The following is a 15,811-nucleotide window of genomic DNA, read 5'->3' on the forward strand; positions in this document are numbered from 1 at the left end:
CAGCCCTCACATCCATACATGACCACAGGAAAAACCATAGCCTTGACTAGACGAACCTTTGTTGGCAAAGTAATGTCTCTGCTTTTGAATATGCTATCTAGGTTGGTCATAACTTTTCTTCCAAGGAGTAAGCGTCTTTTAATTTCATGGCTGCAGTCACCATCTGCAGTGATTTTGGAGCCCAGAAAAATAAAGTCTGACACTGTTTCCACTGTTTCCCCATCTATTTCCCATGAAGTGATGGGACTGGATGCCATGATCTTCGTTTTCTGGATGTTGAGCTTTAAGCCATTAGAAGGTAGTAAATAGAGAAGGTCATGATTTCGTATCCATTTTAAAAGGATCGCTCTGGCTGCTCCCTTGAGCAGGAAATGTAGGATTATAGCAGGAAAACCAATTAGGAGACTACACAGTAGTTCAGATTAGAGAAGATGGTAGTTTAGACCAGGATGGGAGCAGTGGAAATAGAGAACATTTGGATTTTGACACATTTCAAAAGTGGAACTAACTGCATTTCCTGGCATATTCAACATGGGATGTAAAAAAAGTAAAAGTCAAGGTTTTTGGCCTGAGAATTAACAAGATGAGAAAGACAGTGAAAGCTATGAATTTGGGGAAAGACAATGAGAAATTCACTATTGGAGATACTGAGTTTGAGATGTCTATTTGACATCCAAGTGGCAATATTAAAATAGGAAGTTGGATATATGAGTCTGGAGCTAATGGGAATGGTACAGACTGGTAGGTTAAATAAAGATGAAGAATAAAAACTGAGCTGAATTTAACAATGTGGAGATCTTTGGTGAATTTTACAAGAGCATTTTTTGTGAAACAGTGGAAGCAAAAGCCTGACTGGGAGGAGAGAAATTGAAAATAGAGTTTAAACAACTTTTTCATGCAGTTTTGCTACAGAGATGTAAGAGGGAATTGGAGCAATAACCAGAAGGGAGGGTAGAATGAAGAGAGGATATTTAAGAGGGGGGAAATAGCTGATTGAGTGTTTGAATACTGATGGAAGTAATCCAGTAGAGAGGAAAGAACTCTGATAATATGGGAGAGAGAAGGAAGAATTGTTAGAACTATGCTGTAGGATAAATGAAAGGGGAATGGCCCTTGTCTTTAAGAGAAAGTATTGGCTTTAGATAAGAGTATGGCTAATTCATCCGTGATAATAGATAGGATAGAGTATGCAGGTGCAGATGCTGCTAGGAATCTAAGTGTGATGGTGGAAGTTCTCGTCTGATTGCTGCAATTTTGACAAGAAAGTAGGAAGCAAGGCCACCAGCTGAAAGTAAGGATAAAGAAGGAAGTGTTAGAATTTTGAAAAGAGTGAAGTTGGTGCAAAATAATGAGGTAGGAGACTGGGAGAATAAATGGGGAAGGGAAATGAAAAAACAACTGCCAAACATAAAGAATCCGCTTGTGGTTCATGGTCACAATTTTTTTTGTGTGTGATGTATATCTTTTATGTTTTTTGGTTTTTTGGCCACAAAGCATGTGGGACCTAAGCTTCCCAACCAGGTATTAAACGTGTACACCCTGCATTGGAAGGCAGAGTCTTAATTACTGGACCACCAGGGAAGTCTCCATGGTCATGAATTTAAAGCAAAGCCAGTCAGGATGCCCGTGTGTTTCTCCAACCACATTCAGCTACACAGATGCAGTCTTGGAGCAGGCGGAGAGCTGGATTTAACAAATATGAGAATGCAAGAGAGGGACGAGATAGCAAAGGGTGTGGACCGGGGAGTAGTTAAGATGGTTAGCCACAGGGCCTGGCTGGGCAAGTAGGGAAGATAAACATGGAGGAGAAGGACCAGTGACAAAGTAAGAAGATTAGCAGATTATAGACCAGTAACACTGAAGACTGTGTGGATCACAATCAACTGTGGGAAATTCTGAAAGAGATGGGAATACCAGACCACCTGACCTGCCTCTTGAGAAACCTGTATGCAGGTCAGGAAGCAACAGTTAGAACTGGAATGGAACAACAGACAGGTTCCAAACAGGAAAAGGAGTACGTCAAGGCTGTATATTGTCACCCTTCTTATTTAACTTATATGCAGAGTACATCATGAGAAACGCTGGGCTGGATGAAACACAGCTGGAATCAAGATTGCCGGGAAAAATATCAATAATCTCAGATATGCAGATGACACCACCCTTATGGCAGAAAGTGAAGAACAACTAAAGAGCCACTTGATAAAGTGAAAGAGAGTGAAAAAGTTGGCTTAAAGCTCAACATTCAGAAAACGAAGATCATGGCATCTGGTCCCATCACTTCATGGCAAATAGATGGGGAAACAGTGGAAACAGTGTCAGACTTTATTTTTCTGGGCTCCAAAATCACTGCAGATGGTGACTGCAGCCATGAAATTAAAAGACGCTTACTCCTTGGAAGGAAAGTTATGACCAACCTAGACAGCATATTAAAAAGCAGAGACATTACTTTGCCAACAAAGGTTCGTTTAGTCAAGGCTATGGTTTTTCCAGTAGTCGTGTATGGATGTGAGAGTTGGACTATAAAGAAAGCTGAGCACCAAAGAGTTGATGCTTTTGAACTGTGGTGTTGGAGAAGACTCTTGAGAGTCCCTTGGACTGTAAGGAGATCCAACCAGTCCATCCTAAAGAAATCAGTCCTGGGTGTTCATTGGAAGGACTGATGTTGAAGCTGAAACTCCAATATTTTGGCCACCTGATGTGAAGAGCTGACTCATTTGAAAAGACCCTGATGTTGGGAAAGATTAAAGGCAGGAGGAGAAAGGGATGACAGAGGATGACATGGTTGGATGGCATCACTGACTCAATGGACGTGAGTTTGGGTAAACTCCGGGAGTTGGTGATAGACAGGGAGGCCTGTTGTGTTGCGGTTCATGGGGTCACAAAGAGTCAGACACAACTGAGTGACTGAACTGAACTGAAGATTGAAGAATGGTTTGAATCAGAGTCCTTACTAGAAGAGGTGAACTGTGAGAAGTGGGGCTGTTGGAGAGTAGTTCAGTGTTGCAGCTATTGGTAAAGACAAGGACTGAGAGCCGGGCTACTTAATGAGGAGGCCAAAGCCTGATATCAGTTTGCAAACTATACATTACTGAGCTTCAAGGAGGTAAGTTCAGAAATGGAAGGAAATGTTTAGAAACACTACTGTGCCATCCAAGCCTATGATTAGTGGACTTGTATTCAGAATGTCTTTGCTTTTTTAAAATCTCATTTGTCTATTCATTTATTATTGTATTTTACAAAAGTAATGATCTGCAACAGATTGGGTATAAACAATAACAAAAAATCTGGTCCTGCCTCACAGCTAAAGCACTGCTCTAGTGTACATGACTGTCATCTGAGTGTCAGAGGAGAGGGAGGGCAAGACCATCTGAGTATGAAGGACCAGCTCCTTGAATATTGAGATCTGTCATCTCTAGCCTTCCCAGAGAGAAGCCACTTGAATCTGCTACTCCAGAGGCACCCGTTTCATTGTTTGCTGTGTGACCAATAGAACTCAGAATACAGTGTGAATGGTGCCTTTACATTGTTCAAGAAGGTGGCCATTGTTATCTCCATTTGACAGATAAGACAACAAACTCGGGGAAGTGAAATAATTGCCCAAGTCACACAGCTGGTAAAGGAAGGAACCAATGTTTAAACTTAGGTATGTCTGTCATGGGCTTCCCTGGTGGCTCAGTTGGTAAAGAATCCACCTGCAATGCAGGGGGCATGGGTTCCATCCCTGGGTCAGGAAGATCCCTGGAAAAGGAAATGGCAATCCACTCCTGTATTCTTACCTGGGAAATCCCATGGACAGAGGAGCCTGGCAGGCTACAGTCCACGGGGTTGTAAGAGCTGGACACAATTTAGCAACTAAACCACCACCACCACGTCTGTCATGTCAAAACTGGACTCTGCCCATACTCCTCTCCCTCTGCGTTACTTGCTCACAGTTACGGGGACAGCATAGCCATACACTTCATGAAAAGTGGGGGAAAGTGCCTTTAGGGCCATGCCTTTAGGGAATGTGTTGTGGTCCATGTGGCCAAGCTGAGCATTTCCATTTCTTTTAGAATCACGGCTAGTTACCTCTGCTGTACCAACCCACAACCCATTGCTGTTTAGATCCCCGTCTCTCTGGTTGGTCTTTGTCAAACTGAGGGGCTGAAGCACCTCAGGAATCCAATATCCAATCTCACCACAGCGTTTCCTGCAGTTTCTGTTCTGGTGCGTTGGTCATTACACATATATTAGAAGGATCTTCTAAATGATGGTTCATGAATGGTAAGATGATGAGTAATTTTAATACTTTTATTTTTTCCCCAAAATTTATGTAATGGAGATGTTACTTTTATATTTTAAATTGTCTTGTTCATGTGGAAACTCAAAGAGTTTCAGGTCTCTGATGAAGGCTCACTCTCCCACTGAGCCTGAATCCCAGCTGTACTTGGAACCCTCAGTGTTTCTAGAAAAGGTGGTGTTGGTTGCTTCCCATTCTCCCCAGGTGTGTGGGGTCTTTGAGGACTCAATCTAGAAATGAAACAGCATTAATATCTTAAGGGTTTCCTGGTTTCCTCCATTTCTCAGCTCTCCAATAGGCCTGGGAAAGTACAACACTACAGTGAATTTATAAAGCTCAGCCGTGTGTCACAGGACCTGTGAACAAAGAGGTTATCTGCTTCTTCTGGAAAACCCTCCGTGGCGCTCTGCGTCTGTATGCTGACATAACTCACAGGGCACAGCATCTGACATACAGGTTTACGATGTCAAGGCTGCCTCTGTGAAGCATGGCTTGTGGCACATAGCAGGGTCTGCTGCATAGTAGGTGCCCACTAAGGATGAGCCAAATGAGTCAATGAATAACTGATGTTCAGTCTGTACAGGTATTTTCATGGTGATGTGGTTAATCTTTCTACCTTAAAAAAGTTACCAGCATAGATGTATATTAATGTATTAATATTTGAAAAGAATGTTAGGACTTACTAAAGTAAGACTTATTTCTGTATCCAAACAAGGGAATATCTAGAAGAAATAAAGAACCCACCAAGATAAGCAAATATAACTTGCCAGAGTAGGCTATGCTCACACAGTTTAGTTTTAAATAATAATCAAAATAGATAATAGGAGCAGAATTTCACTTTGAAAAGTAATACTACAAATCACAGTTGATGAGGTGGGAAGAGGAGTCATTAAATACTTTAATATGATAAAAAGCTAATCATCACAGTTATTAATTGAGAGTAACAACATCTCTGGTTGGCATCATAAGAATAACTAGAATTTTCAAATACATGTTATTAATTATTGTTATTACATGAGGTTTAAAACCTCTTCTTCTTTTAGAGACTAAAAGTCCGGAAAGGTGAATTTTAAAATATGCCTGAAAACTGAGAACTCCCAAAGGAAACTTGGTATTCTTTTCTTCCATCTTGCCAAAGTATTCATCAATAAGAAATGCAGTTGATATGCCAAGCACTAAGTTTCACGTCATTTATCTTATATTCTAGATTTACTTACTTATTTTGGCTGTGCTGGGTCTTCGTCTTTATGTGGGCTTTCTCTGGTTGCAGCAAGCAGGTCTGCCTTAGTTGCAGTTCACAGGCTTCTCGTTTCTGTGGCTTCTCTTGATGCAAACCACGGGCTCTATGCTGGCGAGCTTCAGTAATTGTGGTACATGGGCTTAGTTGCCCTGCAGCTTGTGGGATCTTCCTGGACCAGGGATTGAATCTGTGTCCTCTGCCTTGCAAGGAGGATTTTTAACCATGTAAATCATTTATTTTGTATAAGTTTGTATTCCAGTAGATGGGGAGCACTTTGATTTCATTATGTACTTTTATTGATGTTAAGAGTCTGGACTCATTCTAATGATGCTGGTCAAGATACGATATTTTTCCCTAATATGTCTACACAAGCCTATAAGAACTAGCAAAAATCTAACTATTGTATTTGAATAGAGAATTCTTCCTCTCCTAGATTTGAAGACTAAATAAAATATGGAACAGTTACATCCCTAGTTTTCTTTTTATTATGCCTTTTGAAATAATTTGTATATACCTTTTAAATAATTTCAAGTGCCACAAAAATAATGTTAATAGCTCGAAATCAAAAGTTAAAAAAAAAAAAACCCTAAGTATAATTTTTAAAATCTTTTTCTTCTCAAGCGTTTTACGATGGGATAATGAGACAGATGTCTCTCAACTGGAAGGACATTTTGACATTGTTATGTGTGCTGACTGGTAAGTACATAAAAATCATAAAACTCCTGTTAGAAAAAAAAAAAATAGCTTTGCTGAAGTAATTGGGCTGTGCTGCTCTGCTGACGGTGAAGCAGAGTCAACAAATGAGGCACAAAGCCGCCTTAACCTCCACAAATTAATATTCATCTCCATGTGACAGTTATAAGGTAGTCTTCTATCACACAGTAACTTCTACCACATTATTTCCCAAAGATTGATTTTGAGAAGCATTTCCATTTTCTGGAATTGCCTCTGTTTCATGCTTGACGTATCAGTAAATGGACGACTTAGGCAAATTGCAAATAATTATGGCTCGGGGAGGAATAGTCTGGAGAAAAAGGAGTTTATCAACACAAACAGCTCAATTAGCTTACTTCTTAGGAGAGATCTGACTATTGATATAAGGGAATATATAGATGTACGTGTGTGTGCACACATATACACTCCAGCATATAAACATCTCTGTGGAATATCTTTAGGGAAATAGCTTTTCTTAAAATGTATATTTGCTATCTAGTATTTCCAATGTCTTCAATTATGATATTTAATTACACTTAAAACAAGAATTATAAAATTCCATTTTATTGTTATGCAAATAATAATAGTAAAATCTGTCAGATGCTTGCCTTTTAAAAATAATTTACATTAGATATTTTGTCTTCCCTTTTGGCCCAATCTACTTATTGTTAATGAAAGTCTCATCCCTAAGTTACAGGATAAGTATGTATCAAACCTTAATAATGATTTCAACTAATCTTATGTATTTTCTTCATGTGTTGAATAACTATTTCAGCATTTGAGAAACATGACAATTCACAGTTTTTCCTGTTAAGAGTAAGATCTTATTTGTAGTTTTCTAATGATTTTTTAAATGACACTATGAATTTGAAAACACAAGTTCTGATTCTAAAGGAGTTCTCTTCTATTGATAAACCCAAACACAAGATCCATAACCTAGAAAAGATTTTCCTTATGTGAGAGTTGAATGAATGGAATGTAATCTCCAGGAAGTCTTTATTTAAAATTATTATTATTTAATAAGATTTTTAGTGAGTAAACTTTCTGCCTAAGTCCCTGAAATTAGATTTGTTTTCTGTTTTCTCCAGAAAAACACTTCTCAGTGAAAATTAAATATTTTCTTCCATTCTTAGTTGAGTTTTTCATGGCCATTTAGTCTCTCTGCACCCAATTTCAGAAAGCCTTTTTTCCAGAAAAAGGGAGAACCAGATTTCTGACTAATCATTGATATTGTGTCTCAATATTACAGCCCTCATCTAATCAAAAATAAGGAGCTAAAACCTCACCATATGATTTGAGCAAGTAATTTAGTAAATGCCTTTCCTCACCAAATATGAGAAAGGATCCTCCAGGTTTCATTGCACAGATGAAGATAATGCTGGCAGGATTAGATCAGATTAAGTGTGAAAGTCAGATCAGAGAGCAGCAGAGAGAGGGAAGGAGGACAGGATCTTCTTGGAGATTTAGGTGAGGGTCGCCCACTGATGGGCTCTGATTATGTGGGGAAAGTCAGGTCCGGCCAAGAGATTTCAAGTTAAATGTGTCCTTTGCACAAATATCAAAACAGCCTGGCTTTGTCATACCTTGGGTTATGACACTCACACCATGTCATCCTATTTGTACCAGAGAGACAAGCCGAGGAAGTAAGATTCAAGCTCTTTTCTGATTAATGTTCTCAGGTTAAAAATAGCCACACAACATGTTTGAAAAATAGTCTTTTTTCCCCTAGCCAACAACAGGATCCCGTACAACCAACATACATAATGCATATTCAGTTAAGGCTTTCATTCCAAATACATAACAATAATATGATGTAATATGTACATACATACACACACATACCATATACATATACACACAGCTAGTAACTATTGAGAATTTATGTATTCAGATGAACCAAATACACCAAGTTTCATTTTATAAATGTTTTTTTCTATGCATGAATTGTTTTTTTCCCCTCCTGGTGTCGTCAGTGCTGGAATGTCAGGCTGTTTATAATTTCCCATTTGTAAATGTGAAACATTAAGCTGCTCTCACTGCGATGCTGATGTTATTTCCAAAAGAAATGCTTTGGAATGGTCTGTCTTCATACTCACAGAGATGGGTACGCTGTTTAGAAACTTAAAAATACAGTGATGTTCATAATATACATGTTGTGCCTATAGCAGGGAAGCCCAGGACTCCAAGAGTTCTTTATGTCTTGTAGGGTTGATGTTTCTCTGTCAGAGTTATTACACAGATGCTGCTTCTAGGGACAGGCAGGCAGGCAGACCAGGCTTTTTTTTTTTGAAGAATGTCACAGGAGGAAAAGAAAGCTCTCTTTAGTCACTACCTCTAAGATGAAACCTGAAATAGTCGGTGCCAGAAATAGGTGCCACACATAAATAGATGACGTTAAGTCTCACACCATCCTGAAGTCATTGTCAGTCAATGAGATCTGGATTAGGCCACAGGAATATGAAGCAAGAGTTGGAGTTCAAATATTAGGTACATGGATTAAATTCTTACTGAAGCATTTCCAGCAAGGGTGGCATTGTCTGATTCCCTGAATAGCTAACCAGTGGTCCCGCTTGATCCCATTTACATGAAAACAAGCTCTATTCACAAACCTATTCCAAACCCACATTGTGGTTCAAGTAAAATGCACATGATTACGAGTGGTGATATGTTTATGTTCTTAAATCATTCATATATTCATATATTTACATTCAAACATTCATAAACCTGTAGGCAATGGGGGGAATAACTTATTTCCCAGAAGAGACCGTCTCTTAGTTCACATCTAAATTTGGTAGCTCAACTAGATTATAAAATAAAGAGGCACACTGAAAGCTAGTCATTATTTCACCATTCAGCATTTTTGACAATGAAATATAGTTTCATGGTTCAACAGTTCCCAAGTAACTTGTAAAATGTCAACTTTGAAATAAACAGAAAGAAAAAAATCAAGGTAACAGTCATACCCGCAAAAGGATGCTGTTGACAAACATCAAAATATTAGAATATTTAACCGCAGGTGTAGAAAAAAAACCCTCCTGTTAAGTTCCTTGGTTGACTTGTTTAATGTTGAATTTAATATAAGTTCCTTTCTGCTGGAATGCAGTCCCCCCCTGTCCTTGCTGAGTTTAGAATAGCGAATGATTGTTAATTTTAAACCTGCCTTTCCAGACTTCTGTTCAGTCACAATGATCTATCTGAGAGTCTGGTAGCAAGATGTTTTTTTTTTATCCAATGAACAATTTCATTCAGTGTTTGATGGCTTTCCAGTTTATTGTAGCTTTGCAAAAATAAAAATGATTCTGTAAATTTGAAGGAAAAATAAAAAGAGTCCATACATGTGGCTTCTCTAAAGGCTTGCAGAGCAAGTCTAAAATGCCACCCTTAGCTGGACGCATGGAGCTCAGTCTGTAGGATGGTGAACCACATCTGCCTGCCTGCAGCCTGAGACTTCCCTTTTTGGGAAGAAATGCCGGAAGGTTCATCACCTTACTTGCTCTCCCAGCATTTTCACACTAGCTGTATACAGTGGATTGTTTCTATGTTCTATCATTTTTACTTTAAATGATGACAAGTTTGGGTTTTGTGAAGAAAAATAGTTTTTCTCAAAATAGGCTCTAGGATTTCTTTGTTTTTTTTTCCAGATGCTCTGATCATAGATCATTCTAAATCACAACTCATAGACTTTTCCACCTGAAAAGATCTTTAGCCCTCTCACCTCACACCTGAGGAAACTCAGTCCTGGAGAAGATGGACAGATTGTCAGAGATCTGGCACCTCAGGGGTGGCGCCACACGAGATTAGAATATGGCTGCCCCAGCAGTCAGTCGCTAAAGACCGAGAGAGGCTATTCGGTCTGCTGAAAGTTAAATCTAAAACAGTGAACTGGAGCACATTTCACCTTGAAAATTACACAGAGGTCTTCTTCTCTGAGAATGCTGGCAGAAATGTCTCCTTGTTCTCTGTACTAATTAATTTCCCTATGCCAGGAGATGAAGCTGCTCTGCGCTCTGCAGAAAACCCTGACTGATTCTAAGGGAGGCAATGAAAATGGCCTGGCACCTTTCCTTTGTCGTACAATCTATGATTCAGATCAATGGAACAAAGCAAGCGTTGATTCCACAAGTGAATTATAGAGAGGTGTGTGTGTGTGTGTGTGTGTGTGTTTAATGGCCAAACTAGACTGGTTGTCAATGTATTTTGATCAGTAACTGAAGGGAGAGTTGAAATGGTATCTTCATCCCAATCACTGACCCACTCAACCTTTTTTTAATAGATCCACTTAAGCTACTGCTGTTCTCTGAGCCCATTAGGACTTATTTAAGGGGTGAATTTTCAGGAGATTATGTATCACTCCCACTAAAGCACATTGAAATTGCTCATAGGATGTATCCTACAAAGTGTTATAAATTCTGCACCAGAGCTAACTAGAAATGTGAGCTTGCTTGGAATAAAGACCTATTAGAGAACTATAAGAATTACTTTTGGGAAATGTGACTTGGAGTGATGGAGTAGACAGAATTAGCTTTCAAATAACTGTGTTTTGAATGTGTGTTGTGTGTTAAGCTGCATTTTCTAGTGAGCTGTGATGTTAATATCTTTTTCACCATTGCCAATAGTAAATAGAAATAGTATTTTATAAGGCTATGTTTTTTTATTGAAGTATAGTTAATTTAAAATGTTTTCTTAGTTTCAAGTACACAGCAAAGTGATTTAGATACCTGGCAGGCTGCAGTCCATAGGGTCGCACAGAGTCCAACATGGCTGAAGCAACTGAGCAGCATGTGTATATGTATATATATATATATATATGCATTCTTTTTTCAGATTCTTTTCCATTAGAGTTTATTACAGCCTTCTCTGGTGACTAAGATGGTAAAGAATCTGCCTGCAATGCAGGAGACCTGGGTTCAATCCCTGGATCAGGAAGATCCCCTGGAGGAGGGAATGGCTACCCACTCCAGTATTTTTGCCTGGAGAATTCTGTGGACAGAGGAGCCTGGCAGGCTGTCTCCATGGGGCTCGCAAAGAGTCAGACACTACTGAGCAGCTAACACTTTTCCTCTTTCGTAGGTTATTACAGGATATAGAGTATAATTCCCTGTGCGACACATTAAGTCCTTGTTGTTCGCCTACTTTATATATAGTAATATGTATATATTAATCCCAAACTCCTAATTTAGCTCCCCTTCCCCGTATAAGGTTATGTTTTAAGCTCAGCTTTTAAGTTGTTAATTATTTATCTCTTACCAACTCTTAGGATGCACGTGTATAAACTGGGAATGGTCTTTTGCTTAGTGCTATGTATCTCAACTAGCCAGGCCTCCTGTGGACTCAAGTAACTGATAGAGGTATTTAAATAGAATACTTAATTATTAACATATAAGGTAGTATTGTTGTTGCTTCCCTGGGCTCAGTGGTAAAGAATATACCTGCCAAGCAGGAGACATGGGTTTAGGAAAATCCTGGGTCAGGAAAATCCACTAGAGAAGGAAATGGCAACCCACTCCAGTATTCTAAAAGGAAATCTCATGGACAGAAGAGCCTGATGGGCTACAGTCCATGGGGTTGCAAAAGAGTTGGACACAGCTTATGACTAAACAACAGCAGCAAGATAGTATTAACTCACTAAAGAATAAGGTATAAAGTCCTGAAGAGAAAATTTCAAAACACTTAAATACAATTGGATTCCTTTCTTACTGGCCCTTCAGTTCAGCTCAGTTCAGTAGCTCAGTCCTGTCCGACACTTTGCGACCCCATGAATCTCAGCACACCAGGCCTTCCTGTCCATCACCAACTCCCGGAGTTCACTCAGACTCACGTCCAGCAAGTCAGTGATGCCATCCAGCCATCTCATCCTCTGTCGTTCCCTTCTCCTCCTACCTCCAATCCCTCCCAGCATCAGAGTCTTTTCCAATGAGTCAACTCTTCGCATGAGGTGGCCAAAGTACTGGAGTTTCACCTTCAGCATCATTCCCTCCAAAGAAATCCCAGGGCTGATCTCCTTCAGAATGGACTGGTTGGATCTCCTTGCAGTCCAAGGGACTCTCAAGAGTCTTCTCCAACACCACAGTTCAAAAGCATCAATTCTTTGGCGTTCAGCTTTCTTCACAGTCCAACTCTCACATCCATACATGACCACAGGAAAAAACATAGCCTTGACCAGACAGACCTTACTGGTTATTAACCATTAATTAATATGACTAAAAGACAAACTTCTGTAGCATTCAAATTAGACACATTTTGTGCTCTAAGATTTAAACGCATAGTTTTCTGGAACAGTAAGGAATTTTCCCATATAATAATCAGGTTATCCTGACTGATACATAGGTTTCCATTCTAGAGATGATTTCTAGTTTACCTTAAGAGGATTCTTTTTCCATTGCTCAAAGCAGCATTTTATGGAAGAAACTTCCACTAAGCATGTCATGGTGAAGCCCAAGTTCTGTCTTCTTGGAAATATTTCATAAGCCGCTCTCCCCACTCATCTTAAGTGAGAGAATTAGGAGAGAACCTGGTCTGGTGAAACATCCTGCCTGAATGCTGACTCCTCTGTAGCATGACCAGTGAAGGAGTATGTACAAACAGTTTTAGAGGCGTTAAAACTCACCCTACGTAAGCCCTCCATTTCAAAGACTGTGTTGATCTGCTAGTAAAGTGAAAAGTGAAAGCTGTAGTCGCTCAGTCATGTCTGATTCTTTGCAACCCCATGGACTGTAGCCTGCCAGGCTCCTCTGTCCATGGAATTCTCCAGGCAAGGATACTGGAGTGACTTGCCATTCCCTTCTCCAGGGGATCTTCCCAAACCAGGGATTGAACCCAGGTCTCCCGCATTGCAGGTGGATTCTATACTGTCTGAGCCACCAGGGAAACCCAAAATATGAAGATGGAGGTACTGGGGATTGAACCCGGGATCTCATGCATGCTAAGCCTGTTTTCAACCACTGAGCCATACCCCCAGGCCTGCCAGTAAGGGAGTAAGTGAACTATTCACTGAGCACCTTCTCTGCGTGTAAGCTGGGCCAGAGCTGCTGCTGCTGCTGCTGCTGCTGCTAAGTCACTTCAGTCATGTCCAACCCTGTGCGACCCCATAGATGTCAGCCCACCAGGCAAAAACCATAACTACCTGAGGTCTTTTCTGTGGTCAGTGTGTAATAGGGCCAGTGGTTTGATTTTGAAGGATGGCCTCACAGCACCTCTGGTGGGCAGAGGACCCATGTTTGCAGAGACAAGTGTTGGGAGAGCTTCATCTCTACCAGATGACTCCCCCAGACAGCAACTTAGAAACTTCCCATTGCACACTAGCACATGGTCCAGTCGTGTGTGAATTTTGGCCCATCACGTGTTGATGACTTGGCTTTGATTGGATAACCCTGACCACAGTATCTTTTTCATTATTTGTATTCTAGTGAGATAATTGAATGAAAAGAAACAATTTCTGTCTTTTAGTGTTGAGTAAACATATGTAATTAGCCTTGATCTCCACTAATATCATTAGACTTGAAAACCCAGTTTAATCTGGATTCTGCTCTCTTCTCAATGTCAGCCTGTTTCTGGACCAGTACAGAGCCAGCCTTGTTGATGCAATAAAGAGATTACTCCAGCCCAGGGTAAGTATGTTTCTATTTTCTCCTGAACACTGGCTTCAGAATAATTAGTCTGTGCACAAAGATGGAAAGAGTAATGGAATGGCAGGATTAATGTCATGTAATACTTTAATACTTATTATGTCCAACTTCAATTGAGTCTTCTGATCTATCAGATTCTTTCCTAATCATAACTAGGGAACTTCTTACCCTTGGCCTTCTGATAAGGAACACAGTGGGTAGTAAAATAAATGAAACCGCTTCAAAGATAGTGTGAGATTATTTTTATCAAAGAATTTCTTGAGTCTTTTCCTTTGATAACAATATCTTCATATTAAAGTAGAAGTATGATATTGAAAGTTTTCTGTTGACTTCTGTCATTTTAAATCCCTTCAATGGTAACCTTTGTCATTGGGTATTTATTTATTGCAAAAGAATATTTTTTTCTTTTTATTTCTGTTTCTATTAAAGAAAGGGACTTCAGATGAATCTATTAAAAGTTCTTTGCTTTAAAAGGAAACCATTATTTACATATTATAAACATTAGGTCACAATGAAGCCAAGCATGGCATACAATATTCTGCGCATTTTTACATTTATATATCCATTTATGCCTGTGAGTAAATTACAGAGTTTGTATCCACTCTTATTTTGCTGGGCTGTTATACTAAGCTAGGAGGTCCTGCAGCCTAAACAGAGAGTTAATATACATCTATTTAAAGAAAGAAAACAAGTTTAAAGCTCATACATTAAAAAAAAAATCTTATAACTATGTAAGACTCTTGCTGTGCCATAGGAACTTAACAGTGTTAATGTAGCCTAAGACAGAAACTCAACATTTATCTGAGAAAGGACTATAGTGTGTGTGTGTTTATGTGTGAAGTATTTTCTAAAGTTTTGTCTTTTCTTTTAAAAAAGAAGGTTTGCTCTAGTCTTCTGACCTCAGTGAGACTTATCAGCTAATACCTTTCAATCTTTCTCTTATATCTTTTCTACATTGAAGATTCCCAGAGCAATTTGATAATCATCCTTTGCTGTACACTGTGCTTTTTATTTTGTTATCTCTATATAACTCAGAAACTTTAGGCCTCTCAGAGGAGTAACCACAGCTTTGTAAGTGGTAATCAATTAAATTAAATTGGCTTCTCAATTCCCCCTGTGAGGTGGGGAGCAGCTCTAGAGGTAAGGAAGGGGCACACTCCAAGCCGTTGATGACAGCTGTCATGGTTGAGTGAGCAGCCCAAGTTGAGGGCAGAAGAAGGAATTGGGGGCCTCTTCATCTCCCTGTTAGCCTTGGGTGATTCTCATGAGCATTTGCAAGATCAGGATTTTCAGAAAGGACACTGAGATTCTTGGATATAAGGCTTCTGGGAAGATCTATCATGCAAAAACACAATGCTTTCAAAGACTCCTGGATCTCACAGTGCACAGTACTTCACTCATCACCAACACCCCCTTCAGAGCCTATTTGTGACAAATACTCCATTTTGCTGGTTCCAAATAGGAAAAGGAGTACGTCAAGGCTGTATATTGTCACCTTGCTTATCTAACTTATATGCAGAGTACATCATGAGAAACACTGGGCTGGATGAAGCACAAGCTGGAATCAAGATGGCCAGGAGAAATATCAATAACCTCAGATATGCAGATGACACCATCCTCATGGCAGAAAGTGAAGAACAACTAAAGAGCCTCTCGATGAAAGTGAAAGAGAATGAAAAAGTTGGTTTAAAGCTCAACATTCAGAAAACTAAGATCATGGCATCCGGTCCCATCACTTCATGGCAAATAGATGGGGAAATAGTGGAAACAGTGGCTGACTTTATTTTTGGGGGCTCCAAAATCACTACAGATGGTGATTGCAGCCATGAAATTAAAAGACGCTTACTCCTTGGAAAGAAAGTTATGACCAACCTAGATAGCATATTCAAAAGCAGAGACATTACTTTGTCAACAAAGGTCCGTCTAGTCAAGGCTATGGTTTTTCCAGTAGTC

The 15,811-nt window shown here is 39.6% G+C and overlaps 1 protein-coding gene across 1 annotated transcript in view; it reads left to right on the top strand.

Moving 5' to 3' along the window:
* The window catches only part of LOC104987620 (calmodulin-lysine N-methyltransferase), a 62,899-nt gene that overhangs the window by 30,531 nt on the left and 16,557 nt on the right, over positions 1-15,811 (top strand). Inside the window, exons 6-7 of the mRNA XM_010838651.1 lie at positions 6,141-6,215; positions 13,777-13,840. Coding sequence (XP_010836953.1) covers positions 6,141-6,215; positions 13,777-13,840 — 139 coding nt within the window. The remainder of the gene's footprint in view (positions 1-6,140; positions 6,216-13,776; positions 13,841-15,811) is intronic.

This window comes from Bison bison, unplaced genomic scaffold, assembly GCF_000754665.1.
Source record: "Bison bison bison isolate TAMUID 2011002044 unplaced genomic scaffold, Bison_UMD1.0 scf7180017864101, whole genome shotgun sequence".
NCBI lineage: Eukaryota > Metazoa > Chordata > Mammalia > Artiodactyla > Bovidae > Bison > Bison bison.